This window comes from Papio anubis, chromosome 16 (assembly GCF_008728515.1).
Source record: "Papio anubis isolate 15944 chromosome 16, Panubis1.0, whole genome shotgun sequence".
In the NCBI taxonomy this organism is placed as follows: Eukaryota; Metazoa; Chordata; class Mammalia; order Primates; family Cercopithecidae; genus Papio; species Papio anubis.
In genome coordinates, this window is record NC_044991.1 from 10378001 (window position 1) to 10397883 (window position 19883).

The 19883-nt window shown below is 43.9% G+C and overlaps 1 protein-coding gene across 14 annotated transcripts in view; it reads right to left on the reverse strand.

Moving 5' to 3' along the window:
- The window catches only part of TNRC6B (trinucleotide repeat containing adaptor 6B), a 298093-nt gene that overhangs the window by 22342 nt on the left and 255868 nt on the right, over positions 1–19883 (reverse strand). For 12 of the 14 annotated variants that reach the window (XM_031656273.1, XM_031656265.1, XM_031656271.1 and 9 more), the window contains 7 exons: positions 14668–14799; positions 14240–14335; positions 13915–14095; positions 5435–5572; positions 3082–3258; positions 825–971; positions 479–574 (listed from right to left, as the gene is read on the reverse strand). In XM_031656273.1, coding sequence (XP_031512133.1) covers positions 479–574; positions 825–971; positions 3082–3258; positions 5435–5572; positions 13915–14095; positions 14240–14335; positions 14668–14799 — 967 coding nt within the window. The remainder of the gene's footprint in view (positions 1–478; positions 575–824; positions 972–3081; positions 3259–5434; positions 5573–13914; positions 14096–14239; positions 14336–14667; positions 14800–19883) is intronic. The other 2 variants (XM_031656275.1, XM_031656276.1) reach the window with 2 other exon arrangements.

Here is a 19883-nt window from a genome sequence, read left to right on the forward strand (position 1 = left end):
ATGAGGTCAAGAGATCGAGACCACAGTGAAACCCAGTCTCTACTAAAAATACAAAAAATTAGCCGGGCGTGGTGGCGGGCGCCTGTAGTCCCAGCTACTCGGAAGGCTGAGGCAGGAGAATGGCGTGAACCCTGGAGGCGGAGCTTGCAGTGAGCCGAGATCGCGCCACTGCACTCCAGCCTGGGCGACAGAGCGAGACTCCGTCTCAAAAAACAGAAGCGTGTGTGTCATCAGGACATGACTACAGCCCTCTGGATATGCCAGCTCATCCCAAAGTTGTATCTGGCTCATCCTTCCTGAGACTAGAAGTTCCTCAAAGATATAGCAAATAGAAAAGGGTGTGCTTCCATCTATACTGGCCTATGCTACTGAACTTCTCTAAGAGTATACCTTACGAAATACATGCCAATTTCCTTTATAAAAGGGAACCTGATGAAAAAGTGCTAACCAAAGGGAAACCAAAAATTCACACTCATACCTGAAGTGCTATGAACGTTGGTAAAGGAGTTGTCAGAGGCACTGTAGGGCCAGGCACCAGGTGAAGGCAGCGAGGTGTTGAGGGAAGAATTAGACCCTTGGGTAACAAAGAAGAAGAAGAAAATACTGAAGATAAATGTCAGTATAACCAGGGAAACCTTGAGAGTATTTTATTTAAAATTCAATAGAATGGAGGACAAAATATGTCTAACAAATAAATGTGAAAAGCAATATTCTTACATTTTTTGGTTAAACTTTTAGGTACCAGCAAGTACAAATGAAGTCACAAACTGACAACTATGAAAATGCTGGGTGCTGAATATATAAGAGATGCTTCGCTCAAGTACCTGTGGTGTTATCCCGCAGCAGTTGGTGGTCAGTATCTACAATGGGAGATGTGGCTGTACCCCCCAGCACACTTCCTGGGGTGACATAGGGGTCAGATTCAGGGTCAATGTTTTGGATACCTTTCCATGGCACTCCTGGTTGGAATTCTGAGACAAGGAAAACAAATATTAGAGAAGGAAGGTTGTTTAAATAAAAAAAAAATGATAATAGTACTTTTTTGATCTAAGAAATGGGTCTGTGAAAAGTATAAATACTGAATTTATTGTCTGTTAGATTTTCATCACAAAATTAAGGAAAAAAAAAATCAGTATGAACATACACTCTCGCCGACGGCACCTTTGTGTTACCACACTGTCTGCGGTAGTGAACTGGAAGCCACAGCTCATCACAGCCTGGCCCCGGTAACCTGATCCTCCTGCTCCCAGGAGACTTCAGGGCTGAAGGCAGGGGAGGCAGGAGTAAGGACTCTGGTGTTCACAAGAATTATCCAAGCATCTAGGCCACGAACTGGTGAAAAAATGGGCTAGAGATCAGTGGTCTTTCTCCTTTTCCTTACCAGATGTCGGCCAAAATGCAAAAAATGTAACACAAATGATACTGCCACATAGAATGTCCAGCGATAACCAGCAGGGATAAGTTAGCTTAGCAAGAGAAAGCCTAGAATATTCACAAGAGCTCAGAAGTTTTCAATTGGTCAATCTAAATCATTTTAAAATGTTAAAGCTATGTGACAGAATAAACTTTCATTTTCCAAATCATGAAGAGAAAGAGCAATGTGTATCACATACGAACAATTTGCATTATACAATTCTACTTTGGCCGGGCGTGGTGGCTCACGCCTGTAATCCCCGCATTTTGAGAGGCTGAAGCGGGCGGATCACCTGAGGTCGGGAGTTCGAGACTAGCCTGCCCAACATGGCAAAACCTCGTCTCTACTAAGCATACAAAAAATTAGCCAGGCGTGGTGGCAGGCATCTGTAATCCCATCTACTTGGGAGGCTGAGGCAGAAGAATCGCTTGAACCTGGGAGGCGGAGCTTGCAGTGAACTGAGATCGCACCACTGTACTCCAGCCTGGGCAACAAGAGCGAAACTCCGTTAAAAAAAAAAATTCTTCAAGCCTGTAATCCCAGCACTTTGGGAGGCCGAGACGGGTGGATCACGAGGTCAGGAGATCGAGACCATCCTGGCTAACACGGTGAAACCCCGTCTCTACTAAAAAATACAAAAAACTAGCCAGGCGAGGTGGCAGGCGCCTGTAGTCCCAGCTACTCCGGAGGCTGAGGCAGGAGAATGGCGTAAACCCGGGAGGCGGAGCTTGCAGTGAGCTGGGATCCGGCCACTGCACTCCAGCCTGGGCGACAGAGCGAGACTCCGTCTCAAAAAAAAAAAAAAAAAAAAAATTCTACTTTAATAAAATGAAACTATACATATTCATGTCACAAATACGCATGCACAGAAAGAGGTCTAGGAGGACATACATTTATGGAATTACTGATTTTAATTTTTGCTTTATTAAATGTTCCTATTTTTCTTTTTTTTTTTTTTTGAGACGGAGTCTCGTTCTGTCGCCCAGGCTGGAGTGCAGTGGTGTGATCTTGGCTCACTGCAAGCTCCGCCTCCTGGGTTCACGCCATTCTCCTGCCTCAGCCTCCCGCGTAGCTGGGACTACAGGTGCCCGCCACCTCGCCCGGCTAGTTTTTTTGTATTTTTTAGTAGAGACGGGGTTTCACTGTGTTAGCCAGGATGGTCTCGATCTCCTGACCTCGTGATCTGCCCGTCTCGGCCTCCCAAAGTGCTGGGATTACAGGCTTGAGCCACCGCGCCTGGCCATGTTCCCATTTTTCTATCATGAGAATAGATTACTATATCCAACAAAAGAGGAGAGAAAGAAAAATATTAACAAATAATCTCATTGCAATCACTACTGCATACCTAGAGCCTAACTGATAATAAATACTTGCCTAAGAACTAACAGATCAATTCAACAGACACTTCAAAAGAACCCATGTTACAAGGCATCCTATGCGTGGGACGAATGCCAAGTTCCAGTTACAATGTCACTTATCCCCAGATTCCCCATCTAATGAAAATCTTCTGTCTTCCCATAGCACATGCCTTGCTTCTAACAATTATTGAATGAAAAAATGAAAGCAAGTACCTTAGTAACATGAGTCACAAAAGCAATGTATTCTGAACCTGAAACTCACAATTACAAAACAAATGCTATCCTGGAAAAGCATTTCCTGGACAATACCTGGAGGCCAGCTGGCATTGCTGGATTTACTTCCGATTTTATTTGTTGGTGGAGATTTGGCAGGTAACCAGCTATCACCAGCAGGACCCGTATGGCCACCCAGTGTGTCACCAGGGATGATATCAAACTGGTTGTACGGTGACCCTCCCCGGGTCTTACCAGGGGCCACTATAGCGCCTGAAGGAAAGAGAGGAGATTAAATCATCCAAAATAACTCCTATGAATAGAACTTGTCTATTTTTTATTCACTGGAATGCAAACAAACAGTCTTCTGAAGCTGACGGAGTGTATACAAACAGCACTGGAATAAGAGGTTCGAGACTCAGCACATAATTACTAAGCAGCATGCCCAACAAGTCATTTCGCCTCTCTGAGCCTCTCAGTTCCTCACTTAGGCACACAAGATTGTTCTCATGCTTGAATGTTCCTTTCAGTTTTAAAATTCCATGGTCTTAGGAAATTAATGAAACGTTCACATACGAAGAATCTGACCATTATCCCTAGTTTCTATGCTAACAACTCAAGAGTGAGAAATGGGGAAAATTCTAATAACTTGTAGCACATAAGAAGGTTTTAACTAAATTTCTACTGATGCTACCCACCCAGGTTCTTAAGGGCTGGCTGATCAGGCTTAGATTAGCTGGAAGCAGTAGTGTAAACAGAGAGTCCATTGGAGGGAAAAGCATCTGCAATTACTTTAAATTCCAACGCAATGAGATGGAATTCCCGCCTAGGGTCTTTGCCAGCACAAGACCAGCAATGAACTCTGCAGCTCTGGGATCCATGGCCTCACACATGAAGAACAGCAAATCCTTTGTAACTGGTTTCCTGAGAGCACTTCAGTGGTTTTGTCGGTGCCCCCATCATGCATTTTTATATGCTATGGGGCAGGAAAAGAATTAAAAGCTTAAAATTGCCTTGAACTAACAAAACATGCACTTTAAATAAAATTTTAGGCGTCAGTGAGATACCAGTCTACTTACTTCTCAAATGAATTTTATATACGGTATTGGGTCACTTGATCTATTCTTAGGATGCTGCTTGTGAAGGGATAAAATTATTTCCAGGGTGATGCAGCCTAATGGGAATATTATCAAAACTATCTCCATGCTCAGCTAAGAGGACATTTACTTTTCTGGAGCCACTGACAAATCTGGCTCAGAGGTGATTATGGTGAAGCAGTGGAAAATGAAAAGCTCAATTACTTTGGGGATTGCTAAGGAGATGGGAAAACATGATCTATAAGCTCTAAAAAGGCAACTAGAGATTTTGCCTTTGAGATACCCTCTCACATGCCATTTCATATTTATTATCATGCACCTATCATGTCTTTGGGGACAAGGGGACCTGGTGAATCATCAGCCTAAGGAAGCATTGAAAGCGCCCAAAGCTATATATGACAGTGGGCTTAGATTATTCAGTCCACAAACAGATTTTACAATTTCAATAAATCACTTTTGACTTCATGCCATGAAACCAAACGATAATGCTCAGGGATGGCTGGCAGGCAGCGAGCTCCACGTGGCTATTTCACCGGCCTCCTGGATGGGCTTATTAAAGAGTGGTTTATGAAGAAAACCTGAAAGGCTTCAGACTGAATGACTTGGCTGGGGCTGAGGCCTGCCAGGGTGCTGCAGCAGGAACAGCCAGACACCTATTTATACTTGGTTCTCATGGATACAGTTAAGTCCAAGTGAATTACTGTCAAATGAAACAAACACTGAAACAAAGGCTGAAGGAAGGTTCTGAGACCTTTTATCTGTTTTACAGGAAATGGAGAAGCCCTTACAGAGAGAAATTGAGAGGAAAAGCCGACCAACATCACCACCAAAGCCTGCAATGCCCTTCAACGCTGACTTGCAGACACTGTAATTCACATAGAACAAGAAAGCTTTGTGAAAAGTTCAAATCTCATGTATTATGATCTATTAGTCATCTTTCGGAGATTAAAAGACAGGAATTTTTTAAAAAGCTGATAAACTTAATATGGTTCAAACAACCAACAAGATAGGTATTATTACGATCCCTTGCTCCACAAAACAAAGCAAAACAAACTCAACAAGCTGACTCTGTTCCCTCAGCCAACTTATTAAGGTTTCACCTTGGTGGGTGCCCAAGTTCACTGCTACTACCCTCAATCATGGTAGCTGAAAAATTCTGCTCTCTTTAATTAGAACTAGCACTTTGTATTTCTTGTAATTCAACATACACATGACTGTGACCTTCCTCCACAGGCAATCACAGGATTCAGGAGGAAAAGAATACCAAGTTCTGTACTTCAAAACAGTATTATAGAATGTTTCATCAAGACCTGGTGTGAGTTGGGGGCTCTAGCTTTCAGTGCTTCTCTTACCATTTTTGTGCATATTGGCTTCCTGTGTGGCTACAGAGGGCAGCCCCTCCATCATGGAGGTCCACTGTTTAAAGCGAGACTCAGTTCCAGCCTCCTTCCCACCAACCATGCCATAGTCCATGCCGCCAGAGCTGAAGCCTAAAAAGGAGAAGACCACATTTTATAAGTCTCTAGCATCAGTACCAAGAGTTCTGAAGCACAGCCCACGAATGCCTTCAAGTGTCATTCAAAGACTAATTCACAGAGTTTCTCCACTCAGAAACAGGTATTTTTGATTCCAAGCTTTGATCTAGGCTCTTGCTCGCTAAGTAAGTGATGTCTGTCTGTGAAGGCGTGAAGACATGTATGACTGCCATCGATTAGGTCTGTCTCAGTGCATTCCTGCAGGCCCTTTTTCATTTAGCTGACATTTGTGCCAGACAGGATGCTGGGGCCAGCCACTCTCCAACTGAGATGGAGAAGACTACATCCAGCCAATGTAGTGTAACAGCAGTGACAGAGTTGTAGTCAGGGTATCTCGGGGGAGGAAAGGCTTTGCAGAAGGAACATGTGATCTAGGGCCTAACGCAGCTATTTGGGGAAGTCAAGCAAACCAAGTACAAAGCTCTGACTCTTGATAATCAAGTGTGTTTAGGGAATGGTGACACGTTCAAATGATTCCAATGTTTAGCTAACTCTGGGATGAAGTGAGACGGAGAGTGCTGGGGGATGGGGAGAAATGAAGAGTCGTGTCATGTAGGGTCTTTATATATTAGGCCAAGGAGTTGGGATCTTTTTTCTCTCTAGGACAAGAGGACAGTGAAAATTTTAAGCATGTTAGAGGATAACTAGTTGTATTTTAGGAAGAGAATTGGCAGCCTGAACGTGGGGTGGGTGGAGGTCAGGGCAAATCAGAAAGAAAAATTTGAAAGTAGTCTTTTTTTTTTTTTTTTTTGAGATGGAGTCTCGCTCTGTTGCCCAGGCTGGAGTGTAGTGGTGCAGTCTCAGCTCACTGAGCTCTGCCTCCTGGGTTCATGCCATTCTCCTGCCTCAGCCTCCTGAGTAGCTGGGACTACAGGCACCCGCCACAACGCCTGGCTAATTTTTGTATTTTTAGTAGAGACGGTGTTTCGCCATGTTAGCCACGATGGTCTCGATCTCCTGACCTTGTGATCCACCTGTCTCGGCCTCCCAAAGTGCTGGGATGACAGGCATGAGCCACCGTGCCCAGCCGGAAAGTAGTCTTTAAGCAATGAGGAAGACCCCAGAGCTTGAGCAGGTGGGTAGTTCGAGATTCTGAGTTCACTTTGCCATGAGCCCCAGGTAAACTTCAGGGGAAGAGTCTCTGTGGGTAACGTTTTCCCAGTTCACAGAGCTGGAGAGCCGGAAGCCACATAGCAGAAGCTGGGTGATGGAGTCTAACAGGGTCCATCATTCATTTGGGTCAGAATGTACGTGACACCTGTTCATAAAAACTCTCAAAAAAGTAAAATAAAGGACTAAAATGATGAAACGGGACAAAAATGAGAATGAGCCACAGGGAGCACAGAGCAGCAGCACAAGCGCAGGCATCCCAGGGAGGCAAGCAAGGCTCCCACTATGGCAGAGCCAAGCTTCTCTGCCCCGAGATGTGCAACTCTAGCCAGGCCAGACTCCACACTATACCCATAAAGGGTCCTCAATTTCCATCTATTCAAATCCCACTAAGGGCCCAGGTTGTGTTTTTCCTCCCCTGTGCTTATCCTAGTTTTCTGGGATAGTTTTATGAACACATAATAAATCAAGTAAAAGTTGAATACCTTCCTGACCCATGTGAAAAATGTTGCTATTTATATAAAGAACAGTGTTCTTTCACACTTTGTAACTCAATTTACTAGTTCAAGATGACTCGGGGGGGAGCAGAAATCTTCAGAATGAGATGAAAATATTTCAAATGAAATTATTGTTGTTATTATTATTTTGGAGATGGAGACTCTGTCACCCAGGCTGGAGTGCAGTGGCGCGATCTTGGCTCACTGCAACCTCCACCTCCTGGGTTCAAGCAATTCTCCTGCCTCAGCTTCCCGAGTAGCTGGGACTACAGGCGCACCGCAGCCATGCCCAGCTAATTTTTGATATTTTTAGTAGAGATGGGTTTTCACCCTGTTACCCAGTCTGGTCTCGAACTCCTGAGCTCAGGCAATCTGCCCATCTCGGCCTCCCAAAGTGCTGGGATTACAGGCATCAGCCACCGTGCCTGGCCTTAATATTATTATTATTATTATTATTTCTGAGATGGAGTCTCGCTGTGTCGCCCAGGCTGGAGTGCACTGGCACGATCTCGGCTCACTGCAAGCTCCGCCTCCTGATGCCATTCTGCCTCAGCCTCCCGAGTAGCTGGGACTACAGGCGCCCGCCACCTCGCCTGGCTAATTTTTTGTATTTTTTTAGTAGAGATGGGGTTTCACCATGTTAGCCAGGATGGTCTCGATCTCCTGATCTCGTGATCCAGCTGCCTCGGTCTCCCAAAGTGCTGGGATTACAGGCATGAGCCACCGTGCCCAGCCTATTATTTTTTTTTAAAAAGAACAGTTGGAGGCATTTTTTTGTTTCTTTCATCCTAGATAGCAGAAATGTCCTTAGACTGGAGGGCAAGGAGGTTGCAAGGAACAAAGGTTTTCTCTGACATAGCCTTAATGGCCTAAGCAGGTTGCTCCTTGGGTAAATTACACTTCTGCCTTTGAAAAAACCAGGCCAAGGTGCTTGGATTCCAGGCCACCTGAAAGCTTAGTTCTAATCATTGAGAAAGAGCTTTTGGAAATAACCTAGGTTTCTGGCAAAGATTAAAATGAATGCTAGCATTATTAACAAGAGGAGGAACCATTCCTTACACGTTAATTTTCTTTGAAGTTACTCTTTCTATAAAACCCATAGTAAATTAAATTTCTTTTTTTCTTTCTTCTTTTTTTTTTTTTTTTGAGACCGAGTCTCGCTCTGTCGCCCAGGCTCGAGTGCAGTGGTACAATCTCGGCTCACTGCCACCTTTGCCTACGGGTTTAAGCGATTCTCCTGCCTCAGCCTCCCGAGTAGCTGGGGTTACAGGTGCCCGCCACCACACCCAGCTGATTTTTTTGTATTTTTAGTAGAGACAGGGTTTCATCATGTTAGCCAGGATGGTCTCAATCTCCTGACCTCGTGAGCTGCCCACCTCAGTCTCTCAAAGTGCTGGGATTACAGGTGTGAGCCACCGTGCCTGGCCAGTGAATTAAATTTCTTTAATTTCAACTGCTTAAGAGTTTTTTTGGTGACGAATAAAATGCAGAAAATTAAAGAGTTATAGAAAAAGGGCAAAAAAAGAAAAAAAGAGAAAAAGAAAAGGAAAGAAGGAAAGAAAAAGAATGAGAGAGAGAAAAAGAGAAAGAGAAAGAAAAAGTTAAGCACGCAAGGAAAGAGCTCAGCAGCTCCGAGAACCTTAGAGAAATGGCCACCTTTCTCACTAGAGACTTGGGGATCAAGTACCACCACAGTAGGGCAGTCTCAGCACTGCCTCACTAGGTTTGGTCAGGAAAAATAATCCAAGGGATCAGAGAAAGAATAGGTGAGAAAATTGCCTTGAAAGGTTCAATCTACAAACCCCAAAGTATAAGAGGAAAAATCAGGCGAAGATGTACATAATTTTCTTGGATGTCACATAGTAACCGGCATGACACTAGGATATGGAGTGTGTCTGGTGGATTTTGATGGAAGGAATTCTGCGACACTGTGCTCTAGTGGCTGCATTAACAAAGAAGAGACAGTGCTTTGCTAGTGACCTTTGGCTATTTACAAGCTATCATACCTCTAAACCCAAGAAAATACTGACTTTATTGTACTTTCCACTATAGCAAAACCAAATTTCCTCAGTCCACCAAGTGGTTTCCCTGAAATTTCCAGCCCACAAACACAGAGCTTTAGCTCAAATTAAGCCATTTAGTTAAGTTCAGTGAATATTTATGGACAATGTATTCTGTGCCAGGCCTTGTTGTTAGGAGCTGAGGTACAAGCAGAGATAAGACATGCCCCTTGCCTATCACCTGCTTTTATCATTCACGCAAGGACAACCCTTTGCCTGCCTCATCTGTCCTTGCCAGAATTACTCTCTCTCATCTTCACACACCCTAATTCATGGTCTGTTCATGACTAACATTTGGCTCCGTTCTTACATCCTTGAGGAAATGCTCTTAAATTAACTTGTCCTTATACTGATCTTGCCTTCACTCTTTGTTTACAGTTCTGTTTTCTCCTCTTTTTACTATACATTAAAAAGCAAACTAGTTTCTATAACTATAATTATTTTTAAAAAATCACCCATAATTGGCCATCCTAACACAACTGTTCTAAGTCCATGTCCACGTGTACACCTGGTATCAACACAATCATAATTACAGCATAGATACAATTACTCTTCTGTCATTTTTATAATCTCCAATATTTATACAGCTTTACTTTTCACAGGTATACACCAAATAAATATTATTATTATTATTATTATTTTTTGAGACGGAGTCTCGCTCTGTCGCCCAGGCTGGAGTGCAGTGGCCGGATCTCAGCTCACTGCAAGCTCCGCCTCCCGGGTTCACGCCATTCTCCTGCCTCAGCCTCCCGAGTAGCTGGGACTACAGGCGCCGCCACCACGCCCGGCTAGTTTTTGTATTTTTAGTAGAGACGGGGTTTCATCGTGTTAGGATGGTTTTGATCTCCTGACCTCGTGATCCGCCCGCCTCAGCCTCCCAAAGTGCTGGGATTACAGGCGTGAGCCACCACGCCCAGCCCAAATAAATATTATAAATTTTGATAAATTTTAAACATAAAAAGTGAAATTTTATCAGAAATGCATATTCTAAGAAGATGAATCACTTTGTTTCTAAATGAGTTCAGATATCCACGGTAACCAAGACTCCTTACTATAATGAGAGTTTTCTCTACTATCTTATTTTAAATTTCTTTGTTGACATAAAGCACTAAGAAATCTTACTCATATAAATAAGTAGATGGGAACAGAAGGAGTCTTGTTATAACATGAATTACTTCTCCGAATTTCTTTTAAAGTATATGTTCTTCCCCCTAGCCCAGTAACATAGATACTAAAATATAATTTTTAGATAGGTCATTATCACCTAACAATGCAACTAGGTATTCTTTCTCTCTCTCTCTCCCTCTCTCACTCTCCACCTCGGCCTCCCAAAGTGCTGGGATTACCAGACATGAGCCACTGCACTCAGCCTCAATTAGGTGTATTTTCAATTTTGCTAAAAGGACAGAATTAGAAACCATCTGTTTTACAAAAGAATCAATAAGGATTAGTTAAGCAGTCATTAGGCATTCAAATTCTTAATTTTGAGATAATGTAACAAAGAGGCTTCATCAAGACATATTAAGAAACTTTCAATTATTCTTGCTATTCTTTCACCCAGAGGTATCCTTTTTAGTTCAACATACTTAGCATCAGGAAAACTGAAATACTGTTCATTTCATTACATCTTTGGCATTTTTTTTTTTTTTTTTTTGAGACAGAGTCTTGCTCTGCCGCCCAGGCTGGAGTACAGTGGCCGGATCTCAGCTCACTGCAAGCTCCGCCTCCCGGGTTCACGCCATTCTCCTGCCTCAGCCTCCTGAGTAGTTGGGACTACAGGCGCCCGCCACCGCGCCCGGCTAGTTTTTTGTATTTTTTAGTAGAGACGGGGTTTCACCGTGTTAGCCAGGATGGTCTCGATCTCCTGACCTCGTGATCCGCCCGTCTCGGCCTCCCAAAGTGCTGGGATTACAGGCTTGAGCCACCGCGCCCGGCTTGGCATTTTATTAGAAAAAAAATTTTAATTTCTACATATGCTTTAAATATATTTTCATCAAATAATCTATTCAAAACAGGCAGCCAAATCTAACTTTCAGTCCTAAAATGTATTCTTCAATTCAAATAAATGTAATCATGCTAACTAAGGAAAAAAATTTTTATTTTTGAGATGGAGTCTTGCTCTGTTGCCAGGCTGGAGTGCAGTGGCATGATCTCAGCTCACCGCAACCTCTGCTGCCTGGGTTCAAGCTATTTTCCTGCCTCAGCCACCCGAGTAACTGGGATTACAGGCTCCTGCCACCACGTCCAGTTAATATTTTGTATTTTTAGCAGAAACGGGGTTTCACCACGTTGGAGGCTGGTCTTGAACTTCTGACCTTAAGTGATCTGCCCTCCTCAGCCTCCCAAAGTGCTGGGATTACAGGTGTGAGCCACTGTGCCCAGTCAGGAAAATTGTAAGTGAAATAAATGACAAAACATACCTATCTTATAAGGCAGATTATAAATGGTCAGGTCACAATTAAAATAAGACCTAAAAATATTTATTTATCTATTGTTTAAGAAGTTAACAAATATAGAAACAAGCTAATAAGTCAATACTTCTCTTTAATATGGAATAATATAATGCATAGCTAAATTTACAAGTTACTTATGAAACAGGAGTATGACAAAAATCATAAAATTTCTTCAGTAAATGTGTATATATGTGTATGCTTAACTCTGATCCTTTAGCCGTTTGAAATAAGAATCGGCCGGGTGCGGTGGCTCACGCCTGTAATCCTAGCACTTTGGGAGGCCACAGCAGGTGGATCACCTGAGGTCAGGAGTTCAAGACCAGCCTGACCAACACGGTGAAACTCCATCTCTACTATACAAAAATTAGCTGGGAGTGGTGCCATGTGCCTGTGATCCCATCTACTCAAGAGGCTGAGGCAGGAGAATCGCTTGAACCAGGGAGGTGGAGGTTGCGGGAAGTGCCTCAAAAAAAAAGAAGGAAATCCAGCGTAGGACACCTTTGTTAGTAATCAAGGGAGGCTCCTCCATGTTTGGTACCCTGGTGTTCTTTAGCCCAGATGAGCACAGAGCTGACCACCTTCTGTATCAAGTGCAAGAGAAGTTATTTCGAATTTAAGTCAGTTATCAGGCAGATCACCTTTAAGAATGAAAACAGTTGGTGGAAGTTGAGGATCTACAAAGTAATTCCGTTAAAATACCCAGATCAAGAACACCTTGAAGTCTTTGCTCACCCCCTGCACGTGCAGTAGGAGGATCACGGGGTTGGTGCATAGTCAGCCGCTGTCATTTGTCCAGGGTCACATTGTCACCTAGAACGAGCGATTTCATGTCTTCCCAACTCTTTTTTTTTTTTGAGATGGGGTCTCACTCTGTCGCCCACGCGGGAGTGCAGTGGCGCAATCTGAGCTCACTACAACCTCCGCCTCCCAGGTTCAAATGATTCTCCTGCCTCAGCCTCCCCAGTAGCTGGGATTACAGGTGTGTGCCACCACGCCTGGCTAATTTTTTTTTTTTTTTTTTTTTTTTGAGACAGAGTCTCGCTCTGTCGCCCAGGCTGGAGTGCAGTGGTGCAATCTCGGCTCACTGCAAGCTCCGCCTCCCGGGTTCACGCCATTCTCCTGCCTCAGCCTCCTGAGTAGCTGGGACTACAGGCCCGCCACCACGCCCAGCTAATTTCTTCTTGTATTTTTAGTAGAGATGGGGTTTCACTGTGTTAGCCAGGATGGTCTCGATCTCCTGACCTCGTGATCCGCCTGCCTCTGCCTCCCAAAGTGCTGGGATTACAGGCATGAGCCACCATGCCCGGCAATTTTTGTATTTTTAGTAGGGATGGGGTTTCACTATGTTGGCCAGGCTGGTCCTGAACTCCTGACCTCATGATCTGCCTGCCTCAGCCTCCCAAAGTGCTGGGATTACAGGTGTGAGTCACTGCACCTGGTCCAACTCTTGTTTTTTGAGTGTGCATAGAACAGTATCTTCTTTACAAGATAAATTCTAAATGTTGTCAGTTTGAGACGAAACTGTGATGGTGTGTGGTATCTTTTCCATTTTTAAATTTTATTTTGAAATCACTGTTTCCTCACCAATTAGATTCTGCTTACAGCATGTTTTCCAGTTCTGAAAGAGCTATGATTTGCCTGCCAAAAAAGTCTTGAAGAATGTTAAAGGCATAACCTTACTTGTTCTATTTAAATCAGATGAAATACTAACACCAGATGAATTCGTATCAATCTGCATTATAATTTTAGTTCATTTTTTGATAGAAGGCAATTGTGTTAATATGAGTATACTAAAACATTTCAAACTAGTACATATTTTAACAGATCATAACCTCAGCCATGTGTACCACTCACAGCATGCACAAGCGTTTAAACAGGGTTTTAAAAAGTCCTGGCGGTAGGAGAGCAGTTTGCCATTCCTACACATATATTGAAAGACTGCTTTGAAGCCAGAGAAGTTAGAGGCCTGTCTCGGCTATTTAGTAACCATGTGGTGAGCTTTGGAAACCCACTGAAACTCAAGAAGCCTCAGATGGCTCATGTGTAAACCAGGGGTAAGAATATTTACCTACCTTGTACAGCTGACATAAAAACGGAGGGTAATGCAGGCGCAACCCCTATCACAGGCCTGGAGGGGTAGATTTCTAAAAAGGTAATTTTCTCTACTAACAACTTACCAGAACCATATCCAGGTATTGGCCCTTTGGTTTGAAGGTCTGGGAGCCCCACATTCAACGCGTTGGGTACCATGTTGTCCAGATGCGGCTTGGGTCCAGCAGCAGGATGAGAGGGCGAGTGCTTCATGCCCGGCTGCCTCTGCTGCTGCTGCTGCTGCAGTGCACTCACCATTCGAGCCAGCTGTGAGCCAAGAGAGATGGACACGTGATAAGCACAGCCCCGAACTTCCCAGGAAGAGACTGTGCCTGGTTCTTTGCCATAAGAGGCTAAGCCGGGATGTACTCCTCAAACACAACACTGGAGGGACCCTGTCCACCCACGTACCTGCTGCTCTTGCTGTTGGCGTACAGCTTGAGAAATCTTTCTCTGGTTCTGTAACAACTGCTGCTGTTGCTGCTGCTGCAAGAGAAGCTGACATGCCTACAAAACAAGGGGGATAGACAGAGAAGCAAAGTTTCCTGAGACTGATTGACTGAGGACACCTAAAGGGTCTGTGCACTGACATACAGGTCACACAATTCTAAAGTATCCAGGAGGGAAGTAACACCAAATTCCTGGTCTCCTGGTTACATTTTCCTCCAGTTGAGTGACAACCCTTAAGCACACTCCAGAGTCTGCCTAGAAGTGTGGACTAGCACCCTCTGAACATAGAAAGTGGCAAAGATGTGGGAAGCAAATCAAAGCTAAAGAGGAAAAAAAAAAAAAAAAAGCAAATGACCTTTTCAGCCACAAGAAGAAAATCTGCTACTTACCAACTGAAACTGGGGAATTTGTGGAAGCTGGCTCAGCATGGCAATTTGTTGAGGAGATAACTGGGGCCCCACATTGAAAAGACCTGGACTCAGGCCACTGTTGGGAAACTGCTTGAGCATTGAGGCAGAAACCTAGCCAAAAAAATAAAAAAGAAAGAAGAGAAACGGAATCTTCAGAATTTATCAAAATAAAATGATTTTTCTGTGAGAAGAATCTTGATGAATCTAAAGCAAGTGTTCTCAAACTTTTCTGTGAAAAATATGTTAACAGGAAAAATACACTGAAGTGTTAACAATGATTATCTTGGAGCAGTGAGATTACAAGAGTTTTTAAATTTTCTTCTTAGATTTTCCAATTTTCTACAGTAAAAAGCATAAATTTTATTTTATTTTATTTTATTTTATTTTTTTTTTTTGAGACGGAGTCTCGCTCTGTCACCCAGGCTGGAGTGCAGTGGCCGGATCTCAGCTCACTGCAAGCTCCGCCTCCCGGGTTCACGCCATTCTCCTGCCTCAGCCTCCCGAGTAGCTGGGACTACAGGCGCCTGCGACCTCGCCCGGCTAAGTTTTTGTATTTTTAGTAGAGACGAGGTTTCACTGTGTTAGCCAGGATGGTCTCGATCTCCTGACCTCGTGATCCGCCCGTCTCGGCCTCCCAAAGTGCTGGGATTACAGGCTTGAGCCACCGCGCCCGGCCAAAAAGCATAAATTTTATATTCAGGAAAACATCTTCAAGAAAAAAAAAACTGATGACAATATGGCTTTTTATCCAACTGAGAAATTATTACTGGAAATGTGCCATAAAACAAAACATGCTACATTGCATAAAGCTAATAAATAATACTTATGTGACAGTATTTCTGTGATACAAATAAGACAAATGTCTTAACTTGTAAATAGGAGACATGAGTTTCAACTCATGGCTTCTGATAGCTAACACCCACAGAGTGGCAGTGTAAAAAAGAGCCAGCATAAAAGAACCTGGAAGGTCAATGGCCCGGCAGGTCCTTCTCCGTGTTCTCAGGAGTGAGCTAGGCTAGGCTGCAGGAAGCTCTGTTGACAGAGGATTCCCTCCCATCTTTGGTTTGCTCCAAGATGATTTAAGTAAGCAGAAATGAGTTTCCCTGCACCCTCATCTACTGAACCCACTGGACTGGCTGGGGCCATGGAGAACAAACTTAAGCACGTGCCCATGAGTGCCAAGTAGTGTAGCACACTGGTCAAGAGTTTAGTCCTACAGGCTGGGCACAGCGGCTCATGCCTGTTAAATGCGAGCAGATTGGGAGAATTGTTTGTGCCTAGGAGATTGAGAACACCTCGACAACGCATCAAGATCCCATCTCTTTGGAAAAAAAAAAAAAAAAAGATTAAAAAAAGACTTTAGAGCCGGGCGTGGTGGCTCGCGCCTATAACCCCAGCACTTCAGGAGGCCGAGGTGGGTGGATCACCTGAGGTCGAGAGTTTGAGACCAGCCTGACCAACATGCAGAAACCCCGTCCCTATTAAAAATACAAAATTAGCTGGGCGTGATGGCGCATGCCTGTAATCCCTGTTACTCAGGAGGCTGAGGCAGGAGAATCACCTCAACCTGGGAGGCAGAGGTTGTGGTGAGCCAAGATCGTGCCATTGCATTCCAGCCTGGGCAACAAGAGTGAAATTCTGTCTCCAAAAAAAAAAAAAGACTTTAGTTCTAGAGGCAGACTGCCTGGGTTTGTAATCCCAGCTCTGCCTGCCTCCCCAGTTTTTATTTTTTTTGGGACAGGGTCTCACTCTGTTACCCAGGCTGGAATGCAGTGGCATGATCATGGCTCACTGCAGCCCTGACCTCCCGGCTGGTCTCAAACTCCTGGGCTCAAGCCATCCTCTCAAAGTGCTGTGATTACAAATATGAGCCACTGCTCCCAGCCCAGCTCTGCCATTTCTAAGCTGACTCAGAGCAAGTTACTTATTTAGCCTTTCTGACCCTTACTTTCCTGATCTCCAACTGGAATGACAACAATATTAACTTCAGTTATTAGATTTTATGAGTTAATCCATGTCAGATGCTTAGAGATTATAATGTTCACATTATTCCACAGGCTGGTTATTCAAATGTCTTCAGACAATGATTACAGTTCCTTTGCGTCTCATCTTCAGGTTCAATATGATCAGTTCTTTCACCTATATCTCCTTCCATTTCTCAGTGAAGAGCCAAGAACAGAAAGGTATTTTCTAGAGTAGTTCAACACCAAGCAGACCCGGCCATTCCTAACCATTCTGTTAAAAGCTGTGCTTTCACTAATAATGCCTAAGATGTCACTTTCTCTGGTGATCATAACTCCTGATTCACACACTAAGCGTAATGTTAGTTAAAATCTATAATATTTAAAAATATGCTTTTGTTCCTTCATGTAATATTTAACCCATGTAGCTGGGTTTTATTTTATTTTTTTAGATGGAGTTTCACTCTGTCACCCAGGCTAGAGTGCAGTGGCGTGATCTCACCTCATTGCAGCCTCCACCCCCTGGGTTCAAGTGATTCTCCTGCCTCAGCCTCCCGAGTAGCTGGGACTACAGGAGCATGCCACCACACCCAGCTATTTTTTGTATTTGTAGTACAGACGGGGTTTCACCATATTGGCCAGGCAGGTCTCGAACTCCAGACTTCGTGATCCACCGGCCTTGGCCTCCCAAAGCACTGGGATTACAGGCATGAGCCACTGCACCTGGCCTTCAGCTTTTTATTAATTGATTTTTTATTTGAGCTTAAGACCTTACATATATCTTTATGAGCATGGCATATAGAAGATGCTCCATAAATATCTATTAAATGAATGAACCTCTATCATATTTAACTTCACAGTCACCCCACCAAGTTCTTGTTGATCCTATTATTCTACTTATTCCCAGTTTGTGTTCCCCCATCCCATCACGGATGGGAATGCTTAACTTGATAAAGCTGAGGATAATCTAATCATATGCCACTAAAGCTTCCTTCCAATATGAAGCCATCAGCCTGAGAATCGTCAGTTACTAATCTACACGACTGTTTTAAGGTTTAGCCAATATATTTCCATCTCGTCCAAAACAGCTTGTCAAACGGCCTGTTAAAGTAGAATACAACAGCTATATTATTATTCTATGCCAGCATTTTTACCAATGAAGGGAATGCATGAAAACTTGTTAGCAAACTATGATTATTGATTACCGCCATATGTACTCAAAAGCAATCTTTTTGATAATCTAGATTCTTTCCTGGAACTGGGACCAAATTCATCGATCTTTCAGCTACTTTTTTCTTATTTCTCCTTTCAGAAAACATTTAAAAAGTTTCCCCAGGCTGGACACGGTGGCTGACATCTGTAATCCCAAGCACTTTGGGAAGCCGAGTTGGGTGAGGATCACTTGAGGCTAGGAGTTTGAGGCCAGCTTGGCCAACATGGCAAAACCCTATCTCTACTAAAAATACAAAAATTAGCGGGGCGTGGTGGCAAGCGCCTGTAATCCCAGCTACTCAGGAGGCTGAGGCACAAGACTCGCTTGAACCCAGGTGGCAGAGGTTGCAGCAAGCAAAGATCGTGCCACTGCACTCCAGCCTGGACGCCAGAGAGAAACACCAAAAAACAAATAAACAAACAAAAAACACAAAAGGCCGGGCGCGGTGGCTCATGCCTGTAATCCCAGCATCTTGGGAGGCCGAGACGGGCGGTTCACGAGGTCAGGAGATCGTGACCATCCTGGCTAACGTGGTGAAACCCTGTCTCTACTACAAATACAAAAAAAATTAGCCATGCGTGGTGGCAGGCGCCTGTAGTCCCAGCTACTCGGGAGGCTGAGGCAGGAGAATCGCTTGAACCCGGGAGGCAGAGCTTGCAGTGAGCCGAGATCGCGCCACCGCACTCCAGCCTGGGCGACAGAGGGAGACTCCATCTCAAAAAAAAAAAAAAAAAAAAAAAAAAAAAAAAGAAAAAAATTCACCATTCTCCTCACTTTCTTATAGTGGAGGGGTGCTTCTTTCCCATTTCTGATCTGAGGCTCCACACAGAAGACATCCACCTTTATTTTATCAGAGCACTTAAGGCCTCTTTTCCCTCCTTGGAAGCAAGCCTGGAGAGAGGACCGCCCCATTCCAGTGACTCTGGGTTAAGGCTGGAATTCGGTATTAGGAAGTGCACACGTTTGCTGGTATCTGCTCTATTGGTAGTAAAGGGGGTACTGTGGCCCCAATATGTTTTCCTCTTTTGCCTTAAACATTCAGAATGTGGGCAGGAAAGATGGGTGTCATTGTTAAACTCCCCTTGAAGACTCCCAGCATTCCTCAAAAATCACAGACGGGGATTCTCTTCAGAAATTCCTACTCTGCTCTAGGATCTGTCATTTGGTTTGAACACCCTTCTTCTTAATAGAAAAGACAAAAGCAACAAAAATTTTATCTCCACTCTGTAATCCCTGGGGATTATACAACTAGTCCAAGGCAATGACTCCTTTCCTAGTCACCAAACTGCACCAAACCAAATGCTAGAAGGTTCTTTTAATCTACCTACTTTTTTTGCAGGTCTCAGTTTACTCTGCATTTAACTCAAACTTGCTTTTACCCTTACTATCCATCTTCTGAAAATGTCCCACTATAAACTAAGTTAATCAGAAAGCTTCCCCATCCCCATTGCATCTTCTCATTTTATCATTCTTTGGCATCGCGGTCAGAGGTAAACTCCTCAGTTTCCTAATACTTTTGAGCCACCATCTCTGTTACATTCTCAAGAACACAGGCCTATCTTTTCTTTTTTCTTTTTCTTTTTTTTTTTTTGGAAATGGAGTCTCGCTCTGTCTCCCAGGCTGGAGTGCAATGGCATGATCTCGGCTCACTGCAATCACCACCTTCCAGGCTCAAGCAATTCTCCTGCCTTCGCCTCCTGTGTAACTGGGATTACAGGTGCCCGCCACCACACCTGGCGTTTTTGTATTTTTAATATAGACAGAGTTTCACCACGTTGGCCAGGCTGGTCTTGAACTCCTAACCTCAAGTGATCCACCCACCTCGGACTCCGAAAGTGCTGGGATTACAGGTGTGAGCCACCGCGCCTGGCCTATCTTTTCTTTGACACTCTTTTAGTCTATGAACATTTGACCAAGTTCAGGTTTCCTGTACTTGGCTCACCAGCTCATTTTCTCTCAAGATCTGTCACTTTCACTCTACCCATCAATTCTGTCATTTTGGAAAGTACTCTAATTTCAGT